At 40.4% G+C, this 17,878-nt stretch overlaps 1 protein-coding gene across 3 annotated transcripts in view; it reads right to left on the reverse strand.

The window, feature by feature from the left end:
• Window positions 1–17,878, reverse strand: part of ROR1 (receptor tyrosine kinase like orphan receptor 1) — a 457,745-nt gene that overhangs the window by 137,532 nt on the left and 302,335 nt on the right. For all 3 annotated transcript variants that reach the window (XM_043876205.1, XM_043876206.1, XM_043876207.1), the window contains 2 exons: window positions 2,464–2,751; window positions 1,769–1,799 (listed from right to left, as the gene is read on the reverse strand). In XM_043876205.1, coding sequence (XP_043732140.1) covers window positions 1,769–1,799; window positions 2,464–2,751 — 319 coding nt within the window. The remainder of the gene's footprint in view (window positions 1–1,768; window positions 1,800–2,463; window positions 2,752–17,878) is intronic.

Genomic DNA, 17,878 nt, shown 5'->3' on the forward strand with positions numbered 1-17,878 from the left:
GGGATGAAAATTGAGCTGCAGAAGGCCCTGTGGGATTTCCAGTTTTGATTGTATTTTGTTGCAGCTCCCTTCAAGCAAACATGGCAACTGTACAGTTTATGTTACCGCAGACTAACATGATAGATAAATGAACAGCTCACATAAAACAGTGCCTGACATCAAAGGATACTTTGAGCTATCACTGAGAATCTTCAAGGAACTTCAATAACCTTTCCATAGATATCAGCTCACAAAAGTGGTGTACTATCTTTGTAAGAAATTAAAAATCATGAAAAAATAGACTGGGTTCATCAGAAATGCAGTAACAAAGAAAGAATGAAAACTTCAAGAAGCAAAGACATAAAAAGGTTTAAAAATAATTTTGATACTAAAAAAAAGGAACTCTGATGCAAATACAACAGGTAGAAAATCAACAGCCAAGTGTTTAAGAGCAAAGGCAGATTAGTAAACCACATCAATCAACCTAGGACAGAGATTATCAGCTGCATTTGAAACTCAGATTAACAGGAACAAACAAGGTACCAGAGTGGGAACCATTTTTACAGCCGGTAACAAAAGTTTTCATCTTTGTTTAAATAAGACTTCAAAAGGATTCCATATATCAACAAATAAGTGAGTTCATTTTTTAAAAAAAGATTAACTTCAAGAAATGCAAGGCAGAGTGACCACACTTCTGACCTGCTTTAAGATCAATCAACATTTTCTACCTGGGCAAGTAGAATGCAATTAGCATGTGGGTGATTTTAAAGACTCTTTAACAGTCGCCTTTAACTGGTTGATGAAATAGCAGAACAGTGTGGCTGAAAGCCAATGTTTATTTTTACCCATTACCTGTTTTATTAATGGGATTGTGGGCCGCTGGACCTCCAGGCACACACAAATATATTAAAATATCCCACACTGTAATTAAGAGGCACAGAGGGGATTAGAGCAAATTAAGCGGTTGTTGTATTTGCCATTGGTTTAGTCTAGGTCAGGCATTTGGATGCTCTCATGGCAGAGCCCAATGAGTTTTACTTAAGAAATCCACAGAATATGAAATACATTTTCTTGCAGATCAAGGATTTGAATAAGCAGGTCATCCCCCACCCCTGCTCAAATAAAAATATACATAAAGAAAAATGCCCCAAGTGAATGCTCTTAGAATGAAAGAAGAGATTCTCTCAAACAGAAAAGGAAAAATGCATCAACAATAGGGTCAGTGAAAGAAACTGGATTTTGAGACTCAAAATGAAACAAACATAACTCTCATCCAGACACAGGGCTTTCTTTTCCTCTGCAAGTCAAAACTTCTGCCTCTGAGTTCTTTAAAGGGAATAAGAAAAAAGTGATCACCTAGCAGATGACCTGCTCAATAAGTAAAGAATCAGGAATATTTGCAGAAATGAAGAACAGACCCTTTGAGGCAAAGGCTACAGTATAGGTTCCTAAGCCAGCACTGTTTCATTTTTTGGTTTGATTTTACCAAATCCATTGCAACAAATCCATTGCAACTAAATGTTAGTTTAATCTGAAAATAGTACATGTAAGTAGATTCTTTGCTTTGATTGTTCAGAATCAACATTACCACAATTGAGATTACTGCCAGTGCTGGTCTCCTGTGAATCTTCATATCAAAGAAAAAGCAAAACGGAATGAGGGTAGGGCAAAATGGAATGAAATCTGGGAACACAGTGTTTTGACCCAAGCAGAGGACAAAACGGCCTTTGCCCTAGCAACCTCGGCAGAAACCCTTGAAAATGACACAGAAGAAGATGTAAGTACTTACGAAGATCCTGGACTTGCAGTGGGAGGGGGGCCTGAAGAAATGAAAGAAAAACAAAAGAAACAGTCAGCCTGGGTTATTGGAGGGTAAGCTTCAGTACAGTCAAACCATTACAATCTAAAGTTCTCAACCACCCCAAGGTGATATTTATTTTTCTGGAATTTATTATTTTGCTCCAGCTCCCCCAGCCACCTCTAGGAAAAAACATAACCAATGAGATTATCCCACGGTTCAGAGCCTGAAAAATGCTAAGACCAGGGTTGAAAAATGAGTCAGCAGAGTAGGCATTATCGTGAGATACAGGGAGTTTCAGCGGGAGGCTGAATGAACACAAGGACATTGAGGCAACCACAGGCAGGGTCTTTGATGCCAGCTGGACCAAAACGGGACACGTGTGCTAGAAATCGTCCCAACTTCTCTGGACAAGGAACATCCTTGCTGAGAAGAATTCACTGGTGTGGTGATGTAGAATTGGAGCTGAGGTTAGACCGATCTGGACCCTGCTCTTGCTCTGCTGTTTACTGGCTGGGTGACCTTGAACATGGTAGTTAACGGCTGGTTTATTTATTTCTAAAATGGGTACAAGTGTATCAGCTTCTGTGATGCTGGGCACACCCAGTACACGCTCATTTCTCCATCCCTCCTCACACCCATGGAGGCTGAGAGTCAAAGGTCATCCCCTGTAGGAAGCTGCTTACCGAACTTGACAAACAAGACTCCGGTGGTAGAAACCACTTTCTTGCCATTTGTCGCCACACACTGGAAGTAGCCTGTGTCTGTGGTATCAAGGTTTCTAATCCGCAGTCGAGAGCCATAGTTGGTTGCCCGAAAGGAGATCCTCCGGGGCTCCTGGACCACAGGGGCATCATTTTTGAACCAGCGGATGGTGGGAGGTGGATTCCCCGAGACTTTGCAGTGCAGTTCAGCCGTCTGCCCCAGGGACGTGGTGATGTTATTCATCGGCTCATCGAGGGTCAGGTAAGAATCTGTGCGTACAGAGAGAAGCAGGCAGATGAGAGGGGCAGACCACCTCCAAGAGACCCAAATTCACTCTGCGTGTCCCAGACCACGGAGAGACTTAACAGGAGCAGCACGGTGGAGACAGACGAGGCATGAAGTTAGTCATTTATTGAGACCCCTGACTGCTAAACAACCACCCACCGATCCTGCTGCTTGGAAGGAAATGTGTTACTAACTGTGGAATAAAACCCGGTTTTCAAATGACTATGGAGGACCCATGGATAAATGGACTTTCCAGGTCAAGACATAATGAACTTTTGTGTTTCAGAGTAATAAAAAATAATACATGCTCCTTGTTACAAGTGCAAATGATACAGTGAAGAAGAAAAAGAAGCAAAATTCACCTCAAATCTCCTCACCCCAAAATATATCCTTCTAAACATTCTGGCAAAGATCCTACCAGCTTGCCCACTTTTGATAAGAGAGAAAGCATGAAACACTGGGAAAGTAGGAGCATATTTATGTCTACATGGCCCAAGATCAGGAAGGATGCTAAAGATCTCCCTGCCAGTGATGATACAATAAGGGTTATGAAGGCCAGGTTGCTGGCAGACAAAATGATGAGGCTATGAAACTATTTCCACAATGTTACTCATGTCAACCACAACACATTATAAAAAATAATTTCATGCATTCAATTTTTAATTGAGATATAATTTACATTCTATAAAATGTATCAATCTTAATTTACACTTCTCCTCTAGTATCAACAAATGCATGTGCCTGTGTAACCAATGCCCCTATCAAGGTATAGAACAACAGAACATTATCAATATCCCAGAAAGTACCCCCAAGATCCTTAATAGTCAATCACTCCTCCTACTCACGACTCTTCCCCCATGCCAGGCAACTATAGCTCTGATTTCTACCATCAGAGATTAATTTGCCTGTTCTAGAATTCACATAAATGGAATCATACTGTTTTGCATTTGGCTTATTCTGAGATTTATTACATTAAACATTTTAATATTGAATAAATTTTAAGCTTATTCTTCAATGATATTTTAAATATCATATTGATATTAGTTATGAAATCCAGTTGCAGAGTAAATAATCAGTTAAATTTTTAAAAACTAAGTACAACAAAGTTTAAAAATTGGTCAATTATTCAATAAGACATATGGAGTTTTCTTTGACTTCATTTTTCTTGACCATTCAATCTCCAGTAGATCCCCCTCCTCAATACCTCCCATTGCCCTCTGTCCTTCCCCCACCACAACCTGGGATGACTTACTAAGCAGCTGTCTTCACTGCTAGGCAGAAAGCCCTTAGGGGCAGGCAGAGTGTTTTGGTCATCACTGCATTCTCAGAGTATCCTACCATCTGGGTGCAGCATTATCCAGTAGCACTTTCTGCTATCATGGACATGTTCTGTAATCTGCATTGTGTAACCAGTAGCTAGTAGTCACAAGTTGACCTATTTAGCAGATGAAATAGGATTATACTGACTAAAGAACTGAGGTCTTTTTTTTTTTTTTTTTTTATGTGGACCATTTTAAAAGTCTTCATTGAACTTGTGACAAAGTTGTTTCTGCTTTTTGCATTTTGGTTTTTTGACCACGAGGCAGGTGGGATCTTAGCTCCCTGACCAGAGATTGAACCTGAACACCCTGCGTGGCAGGCAAAGTCTTAACCACTTGACTGCAACAGAAGTCCCAGGAACTGAATTTTTAAATTTAAGTTAAATAGCCACAAGTGCCTAAGCGTATGGTAGCACAGGCAGAGCACAGTAAATTTGTTGAATTTAATAGAATTTTATTGACAACTTGTTTTTGAGATATCTAACTGGCTAATTTATGCTAAAGCCTTTGTGTGGATCACAACCAACTGAGATGGGAATGAGATGTCTGAAAGCTTCTCAGATATGATAATCTAAGATGAGATATCTCCCAGATAAGATGCGAGATATATTAATGAGATGGGAATACCAGACCACATTACCTGCCTCCTGAAAAACCTGTATGCAGGACAAGAAGCAATAGTTACAACTCGACATAGAACAATGGACTGGTTCAAAACTGGGAAAGAAGTACGTCAAGACTGCATGTTGTCACCCTGCTTATGTAATATATATGTAGAGTACAGCTTGTGAAATACCCAGCTGGATGAAGCACAAGCTGGAATGAAGATTGTCAGGAGAAATATCAACAACCTCAGATATGCAGATGATAACACTTTAATGGCAGAAAGTGAAGAGGATCTAAAGAGTCTCTTGATGAAGGTGAAAGAGGAGAGTGAAAAAGCTGGCTTAGAACTCAACATTCAAAAACTGAAGATCTTGGCATCCGGTCCTATCTCTTCATGGCAAGTAGATGGGGAAAATGTGGAAACAGAGTCAGATTTCATTTTCTTGGGCTCCAAAATCACTGCAGATGGTGACTGCAGTCATGAAATTAAAAAATTATGACAAAACTAGACAGTGTATTAAAAAGCAGAGACATCACTTTGTTGACAAAGGTCCGTATAGTCAAAGCTATTGTTTTTCCAGTAGTCATGTATGGATATGAGAGTTGGACCATAAAGAAGGTTGAGAACTGAAGCTTTCAGACTGTGGTGCTGGAGAAGACTCTTGAGAGTCCCTTGTACTGCAAGGAGATCAAATCAGTCAATCCTAAAGGCAATCAACCCTGAATATTCATTGGAAGGACTGATGCTAAAGCTGAAGCTCTAATACTTTGGTTACTTGATGTGAAGAGCTGACTCACTGGAAAAGACCCTGATGCTGGGAATGATTGAGGGCAAGAGGAGAAGAGGGCAACAGAGGATAAGATAGTTGGATGGCATCACTGACTCAATGGGCATGAGTTTGAGCAAGCTCTGGGATATGGTGATGGACAGGGAGGCCTGGCATGCTGCAGTCCATGGCATTGCAAAGAGCTGGACAAGACTTAGTGACTGAACAACAACAGCTGGCTAATTTAACCACTCAGATGACTGTAAATGCTTTCATGAAGTCCAACAATAAATCATTCATTATTTGCTTTAATTTCCCACAAAAAAATTGGGTAGAGAGCATGTCAAAGTCTGGGCAGTGCCACAGTAATGAGTCATGCATGTGAATGGCATTTATCCTTCACATGTGTGATGTGTGAGGTGTGGTCAGAGTGTAGAAACTAGTCTACAGGTGGTTTTCTGGAGCTATTGGAATGACTTTACAGTTCTATTGGGAACCTAAAGAATGGATAACTATGCACTCTCTGTAAAAAAGAAACATAGAAATAGCCATCACACAACAATGCCAATATAAGCATAGTGATTAATGCTTCATTGGGCAGATTCTGGAATTTGATTGTATTGGAATCCAGTGTCTGTCCCCACTATCCTGGGTGACTTTGGGCAAGTTACTTAACTTTTTCTATACCTCAGTTTAACCAACTAAAAAACAGAAGTAATAAAGAAGACTCTACCTGACAAAACTGTGAGAGGATTAAAATTAAATCAGGAGAGACTTTAAAGATATTTAAACTAGCTATGGCAAAGGTGACAGTGAAAGTTTTAGTCAGTCGTGTCCGACTCTCCATGGACTGTGGCCCGCCAGGCTCCTCTGTCCATGGAATTCTCAAGGGAGCAGGTTGCCATTCCCTTCTCCAGGGGATCTTTCTGACCCAGGGACTGAACCCCAGTCTCCCACATTTCAGGCAGATTCTTTACCATCTGAGCCACAAGGGAAGCCCCATGGCAAAAGGTAAGCACTCAAAAATGTTAACCAATGTTCTATTATTTTTATTTTTCTTAAATTTCTTTTAAGATTTTTTTTTTAATGTGGACCATTTTTTACAGTCTTTATTGAATTAGTTACAGTATTACTTCTCTTCTGTTTTTTTGGCTACAAGGCATGTGAGATCCCAGCTCCACAACCAGGGGTGGAACCTGCACCCCCGGCAGGGGAAGACAAAGATTTAACCACTGGACTGCCAGGGAAGTCCCTCTGTTATTTTTATAGTAACTTCTGTATAATGCTTTTACTTAGTCTCCTGTTAACCTCTAACAATCATGCAAAGTAGGAAAGGCACAGAAATCACAACGCCTGGCTGCAGATAAGGAGATGTCTCAGAGATTAGCTGATTGGCCTTGTGGTCACACGGTAAGGTCTACATTATACCCCAAGCTTCCAACACTAACAGCTTTGGGTCCTCAGGCTCAGCCAAGCAGGTAGACGAAGTTCAATTGTGCCAGCTGGTTAGTCCAGTAGTAAGAACAAACAGACTCTAAGTCCTGCCATATGCCAGGGGCTTTACCTTAATATTTACCTGTCCAACAACCCTGCCAAGGAGGAACTGTTATAGCCACTCAACAATGAGGAGACATAGGACCAGAGAGGTCAAGTGACTTGTCCAAGGTCACATAACTGAGCCAAGCTCTGGTTCAGCTTTCCCTGGTTCCAAAACCTAGCACTTTCCACTCCATCAGATGGCTTTGGTAGCTTCAGCTCCACTGAGGAGTGGGGATAGAACTCAAATTTCTTCCTGAAAGAAGAGCTGGGGTTTACCCATTTCCACATACAGGCAGGGTTGTGAGCTTCCTTCTGCCTCTGGCCAGGATTATCTGGTGAATGGGTCTAAGATTTTGCCATGCGTTCTGACTGCTGTTATGGTTTCCCTCCCAAAGCCAAGTACCTCACTTGACCTGATAATGTCCTGCAGGCCCTTCTCTTTGAAGCTACATCCTGTTTCCTGTCTTTTCAAGGTCACAGGTCCAGCTTTGAGTTGGAGGGGTGTCTTCAGTGGCAAGAGGTGTACCATCTCTCAGGTACTCCCACAGCTTGGCTCTCCCCCCAGATTTCTACCTACTTTAAATATCAAAGCCAGCCAATTATCAACCTCACTCCCCAGAGGACAGGACAACAGTTTTTGGGTGCCAGGCATCTCAGTGGTTAACATGAATGCTGAATTTTACTCAAGAAAAAAAAGCCATTTCTACTTTATTTCTTTGTCTCCCCCCATCCCCACCCCAATAGGCAGTTGCTACTAAAATCCCAGCAAGCTTCTTGGCCCTCATAGCATAAAATATAAAAGGGTGAACAGGAACTTAACAACTTCTTTTGCTTCCAAAGCCCAGTTACTTTGCATGATACACTCACAGACACATAGTTCTTCAATTTTTTTCTCCTAGGAACATAGATCAGCCCAGGGACAGAGTACTGTAGCTGGGTGGAGTATTTCAACCATTCTCTGAAAAGTGAAAATGTTGGTCACTCAGTCATGTCTCTTTGTGACTCCATGGACTATAGCCCATTAAGCTCCTCTGTCCATGGGATTCTCCAAGCAAACACACTGGAGTGGGTAACCATTCCCTTCTCCAAGGGATCTTCCTGACCCAGGAATCAAACCCAGGTCTCCTGCATTGTCATCAGTCTGAGCCATCAGGGAAGCCAGTATTCGCTGAAGCTGTACTCAAATTTATTGAAAACAATTTAGTATGGGCTGATCCACCAGATGAAATCAACCCTCACAGGCTCTGAAACTGGGATGCCTGAATTTACATCCTGGTTCTGTTGCTTATCCACTGTGTGACTTTGGGCAAGGTATTTAACCTCTCTGTGCTTCAGGTTTTGTTATATGTGAAATTAGGACAAAAATTTTATCATACTCATAGGGTTACTGTGTGGATTAAATTAATTACACACAGTGTTTTGAACAGGGTTCAGCACACAGCAAGCAGCATATGAAAGTTTCTGTTATTGTCAGGTTTTTTTTTTCTTTTTCTCATGAATAACTTATACTTAAAAGTGGGGGATGAACAACAGACAACACTGAAATACAAAGGATCATAAGAGACTACTACCAGCAGCTCTATGCCAATAAAATGGACAACTTGGATGAAATGGACAAATTCTTAGAAAAGTATAACTTTCCAAAACCGAACCAGGAAGAAATAGAAGATCTTAACAGACCCATCACAAGCAAGGAAATCGAAACTGTCATCAAAAATCTTCCAGCAAACAAAAGCCCAGGACCAGATGGCTTCACAGCTGAATTCTACTAAAAATTTAGAGAAGAGCTAACACCTATCTTACTCAAACTCTTCCAGAAAATTGCAGAAGAAGGTAAACTTCCAAACTCATTCTATGAGGCCACCATCACCCTAATTCCAAAACCAGACAAAGATGCCACAAAAAAAGAAAACTAGGCCAATATCACTGATGAACATAGATGCAAAAATCCTTAACAAAACTGTAGCAAACAGAATCCAACAACATATTAAAAAAATCATACACCATGACCAAGTGGGCTTTATCCCAGGAATGCAAGGATTCTTTAATATCCGCAAATCAATCAATGTAATACACCACATTAACAAATTGAAAGATAAAAACCATATGATTATCTCAATAGATGCAGAGAAAGCCTTTGACAAAATTCAACACTCATTTATGATTAAAACTCTCCAGAAAGCAGGAATAGAAGGAACATACCTCAACATAATAAAAGCTATATATGACAAACCCACAGCAAGCATCACCCTCAATGGTGAAAAATTGAAAGCATTTCCCCTGAAATCAGGAACAAGACAAGGGTGCCCACTCTCACCACTACTGTTCAACATAGTGTTGGAAGTTTTGGCCACAGCAATCAGAGCAGAAAAAGAAGTAAAAGGAATCCAGATAGGAAAAGAAGAAGTGAAACTCTCGCTGTTTGCAGATGACATGATCCTCTACAGAGAAAACCCTAAAGACTCTACCAGAAAATTACTAGAGCTAATCAATGAATATAGTAAAGTTGCAGGATATAAAATTAACACACAGAAATCCCTTGCATTCCTATATACTAACAATGAAAAAACAGAAAGAGAAATTAAGGAAACAATACCATTCACCATTGCAACAAAAAGAATAAAATACTTAGGAGTATATCTACCTAAAGAAACAAAAGACCTATACATAGAAAACTATAAAACACTGATGAAAGAAATCAAAGAGGACACAAACAGATGGAGAAACATACCGTGTTCATGGATTGGAAGAATCAATATTGTCAAAATGGCTATTCTACCCAAAGCAATCTATAGATTCAATGCAATCCCTATCAAGCTACCAACGGTATTTTTCACAGAACTAGACCAAAGAATTTCACAATTTGTATGGAAATACAAAAAACCTCAAATAGCCAAAGTAATCTTGAGAAAGAAGGATGGAACTGGAGGAATCAACCTGCCTGACTTCAGACTCTACTACAAAGCCACAGTCATCAAGACAGTATGGTACTGGCACAAAGACAGAAATATAGATCAATGGAACAGAATAGAAAGCCCAGAGATAAATCCACGAACCTATGGACACCTTATCTTTGACAAAGGAGGCAAGGATATACAATGGAAAAAAGACAACCTCTTTAACAAGTGGTGCTGGGAAAACTGGTCAACCACTTGTAAAAGAATGAAACTAGAACACTTTCTAACACCATACACAAAAATAAACTCAAAATGGATTAAAGATCTAAATGGAAGACCAGAAACTATAAAACTCCTAGAGGAGAACATAGGCAAAACACTCTCCGACATAAATCACAGCAAGATCCTCTATGACCCACCTCCCACAATATTGGAAATAAAAGCAAAAGTAAACAAATGGGACCTAATGAAACTTAAAAGCTTTTGCACTACAAAGGAAACTATAAGTAAGGTGAAAAGACAGCCCTCAGATTGGGAGAAAATAATAGCAAATGAAGAAACAGACAAAGGATTAATCTCAAAAATATACAAGCAACTCCTGCAGCTCAATTCCAGAAAAATAAATGACCCAATCAAAAAATGGGCCAAAGAACTAAACAGACATTTCTCCAGAGAAGACATACAGATGGCTAACAAACACATGAAAAGATGCTCAACATCACTCATTATTAGAGAAATGCAAATCAAAACCACAATGAGGTACCATTACACGCCAGTCAGGATGGCTGCTATCCAAAAGTCTACAAGCAATAAATGCTGGAGAGGGTGTGGAGAAAAGGGAACCCTCTTACACTGTTGGTGGGAATGCAAACTAGTACAGCCACTATGGAAAACAGTGTGGAGATTCCTTAAAAAACTGGAAATAGAACTGCCATATGACCCAGCAATCCCACTTCTGGGCATACACACCGAAGAAACCAGATCTGAAAGAGACACGTGCACCCCAACGTTCATCGCAGCACTGTTTATTATAGCCAGGACATGGAAGCAACCTAGATGCCCATCAGCAAACGAATGGATAAGGAAGCTGTGGTACATATACACCATGGAATATTACTCAGCCGTTAAAAAGAAATTCATTTGAACTAGTTCTAATGAGATGGATGAAACTGGAGCCCATTATACAGAGTGAAGTAAGCCAGAAAGATAAAGAACATTACAGCATACTAACACATATATATGCAATTTAGAAAGATGGTAACGATAACCCTATATGCAAAACAGAAAAAGAGACACAGAAGTACAGAACAGACTTGTGAACTCTATGGGAGAAGGTGAGGGTGGGATGTTTCGAAAGAACAGCATGTATATTATCTATGGTGAAACAGATCACCAGCCCAGGTGGGATGCATGAGACAAGTGCTCGGGCCTGGTGCACTGGGAAGACCCAGAGGAATCGGGTGGAGAGGGAGGTGGGAGGGGGGATCGGGATGGGGAATACGTGTAACTCTATGGCTGATTCATATCAATGTATGACAAAACCCACTGAAATGTTGTGAAGTAATTAGCCTCCAACTAATAAAAAAAAAAAAAAAAAAGAAAAAAAAAAGTGGGGGATGATTATCCATCCAACTGATTAGTTTCCTGGCTGAGTTCAGTCCTGAGTTTACAGAACAGGAGATCTGAGAGGTGAGGCCACCTGTCTGAAGTCACATAACTAGCACATTGCTGGCAAGAGTAGTTAATTTGTCTGTGTAGCTCTAAATCATATTTACCTAAAAACAAAAACAAGGGTTATAAGGCATCTTGAAATCAGTGTAGTAGCTGGTTCAAGCAGCATGTTTCCAGGAAGAACAAAGGAAATGTAAACAAATCTTTGTTTTCACTTAACAAAGGAGCCTTGCCATAAACACAGGGAACTTCGTTTTAACTTTTTACTAATAAAAAATAATGGTCCGTTTATTTGCCATCTGTAGCTGCTCACTTAGTAAGTAAAACAAGCAAATGGTCTGGTCCTCAGTTTGGCAAAGACTGGAAGCATCAGAACAACATTTGGCTGAAACAACACAAAAGCATTCTGTGACTGGAATAAAATAAAATAAAAACGCATGTCTAAATCATTGCTATCACCCGTGTTGTTAACAAGCCCCTGGCTATAATCCATTCTCTTCCCAGAACTAGCTGGATCCTCCTGGAGCAAGCTCATGGGCCACACAAAGGGACCCACTCTCTGTTCTACACCCAGCACTTGTGGCTACTGCAGGTTTTAGACTAGTCATTTCTTTCAGAGAACACTTGAGGCTCCCAGTGAAAACAGTCCAAGGCAGAGGAAATCTGTAAACTGGACCTGATATCAGTTCTGCTGCTAGCTAGCTGTCAGGCAGTCAGTCACTCACCTCCCTGGGCTTTGATGTCATGATCTACCACATGGGCTTGTGAGGTCTGTACCTCCTGGAATAGTGTCTGCTTCCATAAGGGCAGCTACAGAAGCACTGGATGGGGCAGTGTGGACTAAGAATGTCACCAGCCATAACAGTAAACAAAAGATGTTGTGGCCATCAAGACAACAGCCACTGCAGCCACATCCCCGTGCCCCACCTCACCAACAGCACACTCTAAGGAGAGTCAGGATGGAGATAAAAACAAAATACTGGCCCTAAATAGTTAAGTTGTATACCAAAGGAATACCTTCATTATGCCCAGACTCTTGCATCTTCTCATATATAGAAAAGCACTAAATTCATTAACTTTATATATCTAATCATTCTTTAATTAGAAGTAATCTTTTGATGTTCTTACTACCTGGTCTCTTTTGTTCATTTGGTTTTGGGGGACTTTCTAAAAGTAAGTAATTGGATTTTATTTTATTTATTTTTTTGTTGTGCCATGTGGCATGTGGGATCTTAGTTGATCAACAGGGGATTAAACTTGCATCCCCTGTATTGGAAGCACACAGTCTTAACCACTGGACCACCAGGGTAGTCCCATGGGCTTTTTTTGGTAAAGCGCCTATATATCCTGGCCCCTCCCATATCTCTTCAGAACTGTCCCCAGAGCTATCTAAGAAGCTGCATCCCAGGCTTAAGTCCTCAGTAAGTCAACCAAATAAAATATAATTCTCAGTTTTTAGGGTGTTCATTTTTTTCAATTGACAGCAGACAGCTGATACTGACTGAATTTGAATGCCTGACAAAGAAATTTGGCTTCTACATTTAAATCTGGCTATTAATACTGCTAAAAAAGAAAAAATAGGTCCAAAGTGGAGTCACTTGAAGTAAGTCCATGTCACCAAACTGAGACTTAACACCTAACTTAATTATACTTTTAACCTCTTCCGGGAGTAGACTCTTTTTATTTTTATTTTGAAAATTTTTATTGGAGTATAGTTGATTTAAAATGTGTTAGTTTCAGCTGTACAGCAAAGTGAGTCAGCCATACATAGACATATATCCACTCTTTTTTAGATTCTTTTCTCATATAGGCCATTACAGAGTATTGACTAGAGTTCTTGACGCTATACAGTAGATCTTAATTAATCATCTCTTTTATTTAGAGTATGTGTATATGTCAATCCCAATCTCCCAGCTTATCCCTTCCTCCTACCTGCTCTGGTAATCATGTTTGCTTTCTACATCTGTGACTCTTTCTCTTTTGTATAGTTCATTTGCACCATTCTTTTTTAGATTCCACATATAAGCAATATCATATGACATTTATCTTTCTCTGTCTGACTTCCTTCAGTCAGTATGACAGTCTCTAGGTCCATCCATGTTGCTGAAAAATGGCATTTTTTTCTTTTTTATGGCTGAGTAATATTCCATTGTACATATGTACCACATCTTCTTGGAATCATAATGGCCATCACCAAAAAATCTAGAAACAATAAGTGTTGGAGAGGGTATGGAGAAAAGGGAACCTCCCTGTACACTGTGGGTGGGAATATAAATTGGCATAGCCACTATGGAGAACAATAAGGAGATTTCTTGAAAAAACTGAAAATAGAGCTTTAAGGTTGTACATTTTTTTCAGTCTTTCACTCTTGAGCATATATCTGAGGAAAACCTTTATTCAAAAAGATACATGCACCCCAATGTTCAATGAAGCATTGTTTAAATTGCCAAGACATGGAAGCAATCTAAAGCAACCATCAACAGGAGTGAATTCGTAAACCAGTCAGTCTGGAATTAGCTGGTCAGCACTAGCGAGGTAATCTGCTTGATAGACCTTTGCTGTCCCCTAAAGGAAAGTGACCTTGCAATAAACAATCTACTCTGCTAGGAACAACCCTGTCCTGCCCCTTTCTACCTGTAAAAGTCTTGGATTACGTACAATTCTTTGAAACTCCTTTCTATCTGCTAGATGGGATGCTACCCAATTTATGAACTGTGAATAAAACCAATAAGATTTTTAAAATGTGTCCACTTCAATTTTTTTTTCTAACTAATTTTTTTTTAGTAGCTTGATTCAATATCTGTGACAATGTGTGTTTGAACTATGGAAGCTTTCTCATCCCTCTTTCCCTCCTTTTGTAGATGATAAAGGCTGAAGTGGCAGAGTGGTGAGTGGGAGGTAGGGGCATAACCTGGTTTGAGAGAGAAAAAAATTCCATTTCTGCTGACTCCACCTCTAGCTCTGTGCCTCTGAATAAACTATGTCTCCCAGTGGTGGTACTAGTAATAATGACAATGGTGACAATGATACAATAATAACAATGATAATAGCTAACATCTAAAGGGTACTTGAGGGCTTCCCTTGTGGCTCAGCTGGTAAAGAATCTGCCTGCAATGCGGGAGACCTGGGTTTGATCCCTGGGTTGGGAAGATCCCCTGGAGAAGGGAAAGGTTACCTACTCTAGTATTCTGGCCTGGAGAATTCCACAGACTGCATAGTCCATGGAGTCGCAAACAGTTGGACACAACTGAGCAACTTTCCCAAAGGGTACTTTTTAGCATGGCAGGTGTTATTACAAATCACTATTATTGCTCCTATCTTACACATAAGATATCTAAGGCATGGGGATGGTTAAAAAAAAAAAAAAAGAAAGAAAAAGAAAAAAAACCCATCCACAGTGACAAAGCAAGTAGAAGTAAGATTTAAAATAAACATTCAGTTCAATTCAATTCAGTCTCTTAGTCATGTCCGACTCTTTGCGACCCCATGAGTCGCAGCACGCCAGGCCTTCCTGTCCATCACCAACTGCCAGAGTCCACCCAAACCCATGGCCATCGAGTCGGTAATGCCATCCAGCTATGTCATCCACTGTCATCCCCTTCTCCTCCTGCCCTCAATCTTTCCCAGCATCAGGGTCTTTTCCAATGAGTCAGCTCTTCACATCAGGTGGCCAAAGTATTGGAGTTTCAGCTTCAACATCAGTCCTTCAAATGAACACCCAGGACTGATCTCCTTTAGGATGGACTGGTTGGATCTCCTTGCAGTCCAAGGGACTCTCAAGAGTCTTCTCCAACACCACAGTTCAAAAGCATCAATTCTTCAGTGCTCAGCTTTCTTCATAGTCCAACTCTCACATCCATACATGACCACTGGAAAAACCATAGCCTTGACCAGACGGACCTTTGTTGACAAAGTAATGTCTCTCCTTTTTAATATGCTGTCTATGTTGGTCATAACATTCCTTCCAAGGAGTAAGCGTCTTTTAATTTCATGGCTGCAGTTACCACCTGCAGTGATTTTGGAGCCCAGAAAAATAAAGTCTGACACTGTTTCCACTGTTTCCCCCTCTATTTCCCAGGAAATGATGGGACCGGATGCCATGATTTTAATTTTCTGAATGTTGAGCTTTAAGCCAACATTTTTACTCTCCTTTTTCACTTTCATCAAGAGGCTCTTCAGTTCTTCTTCACTTTCTGCCATAAGGGTGGTGTCATCTGAATATCTGAGGTTACTGATATTTCTCCCAGCAATCTTATTCCAGCTTGTGCTTCCTCCAGCCCAGCGTTTCTCATGATGTACTCTGCATATAAGTTAAACAAGCAGGGTGACAATATACAGCCTTGACATACTCCTTTTCTTATTTGGAACCACTCTGCTGTTCCATGTCCAGTTCTAACTGTTGCTTCCTGACCTGCATATAGGTTTCTCAAGAGGCAGGTCAGGTGGTCTGGTATTCCCATTTCTTTCAGAATTTTCCACAGTTTATTGTGATCCACACAGTCAAAGGCTTTGGCATAGTCAATAAAGCAGAAATAGATGTTTTTCTGGACCTCTCTTGCTTTTTCGATGATCCAGCAGATGTTGGCATTTTGATCTCTGGTTCCTCTGCCTTTTCTAAAACCAGCTTGAACATCTGGAAATTCACGGTTCACATATTGCTGAAGCCCGGCTTGGAGAATTTTAAGCATCACTTTACTAGCATGTGAGACGAGTGCAATTGTGTGGTAGTTTGAGCATTCTTTGGCATTGCCTTTCTTTGGGATTGAATGAAAACTGACCTTTTCTCATCCTGTGGCCACTGCTGCGTTTTCCAAATTTGCTGGCATATTGAGTGCAGCACTTTCACAGCGTCATCTTTCAGGATTTGAAATAGTTCAACTGGAATTCCAACACTTCCACTAGCTTTGTTCATAGTGATGCTTCCTAAGGACCACTTGACTTCACATTCCAGGTGAGTGATCACACTATCGTGATTATCTTGGTTGTGAAGATCTTTTTTGTACAGTTCTTCTGTGTATTCTTGCCACTTCTTAATATCTTCTGCTTCTGTTAGGTCCCTACCATTTCTGTCCTTTATTGAGCCCATCTTTGCATGAAATGTTCCCTTGGTATATCTAATTTTCTTGAAGAGATCTCTAGTCTTTCCCATTCTGTTGTTTTCCTCTATTTCTTTGCATTGATCACTGAGAAAGTCTTTCTTATCTCTCCTTGCTCTTCTTTGGAACTCTGTATTCAAATGGGTATATCTTTCCTTTTCTCCTTTGCTTTTCACTTCCCTTCTTTTCATGGCTGTTTGCAAGGCCTCCTCAGACAGCCATTTTCCTTTTATGCATTTCTGTTTCTTGGGGATGGTCTTAATTCCTGTCTCCTGTACATTGTCATGAACCTCCATCCATAGTTCATCAGGCTCTCTGTCTATCAGATCTAGTCCCTTAAATCTATTTCTCACTTCCACTGTATAGTCATAAGGGATTTGATTTAGGTCATACCTGAATGGTCTAGTGGTTTTCTCCACTTTCTTCAATTTCAGTCTGAATTTGGCAATAAGTAGTTCATGATCTGAGCCACAGTCAGCTCCTTGTCTTGTTTTTCTGACTGTATAGAGCTTCTCCACCTTTGGCTGCAAAGAATATAATCAATCTGATTTCGGTGTCGACCATCTGGTGATGTCCATGTGTAGAGTCTTCTCTTGTGTTGTTGGAAGAGGGTGTTTGCTATGACCAGTGCATTTTCTTGGCAGAACTCTATTAGCCTTTGCCCTGCTTCATTCCATACTCCAAGGCCGAATTTGCCTGTTACTCCAGGTGTTTCTTGACTTCCTACTTTTGCATTCCAGTCCGCTATAATGAAAAGGACATCTTTTTTGGGTGTTAGTTCTAGAAGGTCTTGTAGGTCTTCATAGAACTGTTCAACTTCAGCTTCTTCAGTGTTACTCGTCGGGGCATAGACTTGGATTACTGTGATATTGAATGGTTTGCCTTGGAAACGAACAGAGTTCATTCTGTAATTTTTGAGATTGCATCCAGGTACTGCATTTTGGACTCTTTTGTTGACTATGATGGCTAGTCCATTTCTTGTAAGGGATTCCTGCCCACAGTAGTAGATATAATGGTCATCTGAGTTAAATTCACCCATTGCAGTCCATCTTAGTTTGCTGACTCCTAGAATGTCGATGTTCACTCTTGTCATCTCCTGTTTGACCACTTCCAATTTGCCTTGATTCATGGACCTAACATTCCAGGTTCCTATGCAATATTGCTCTTTACAGCATCAGACCTTGCTTCTATCACCAGTCGCACTCACAATTGGGTG

Source organism: Cervus elaphus, chromosome 20 (assembly GCF_910594005.1).
Source record: "Cervus elaphus chromosome 20, mCerEla1.1, whole genome shotgun sequence".
In the NCBI taxonomy this organism is placed as follows: Eukaryota; Metazoa; Chordata; class Mammalia; order Artiodactyla; family Cervidae; genus Cervus; species Cervus elaphus.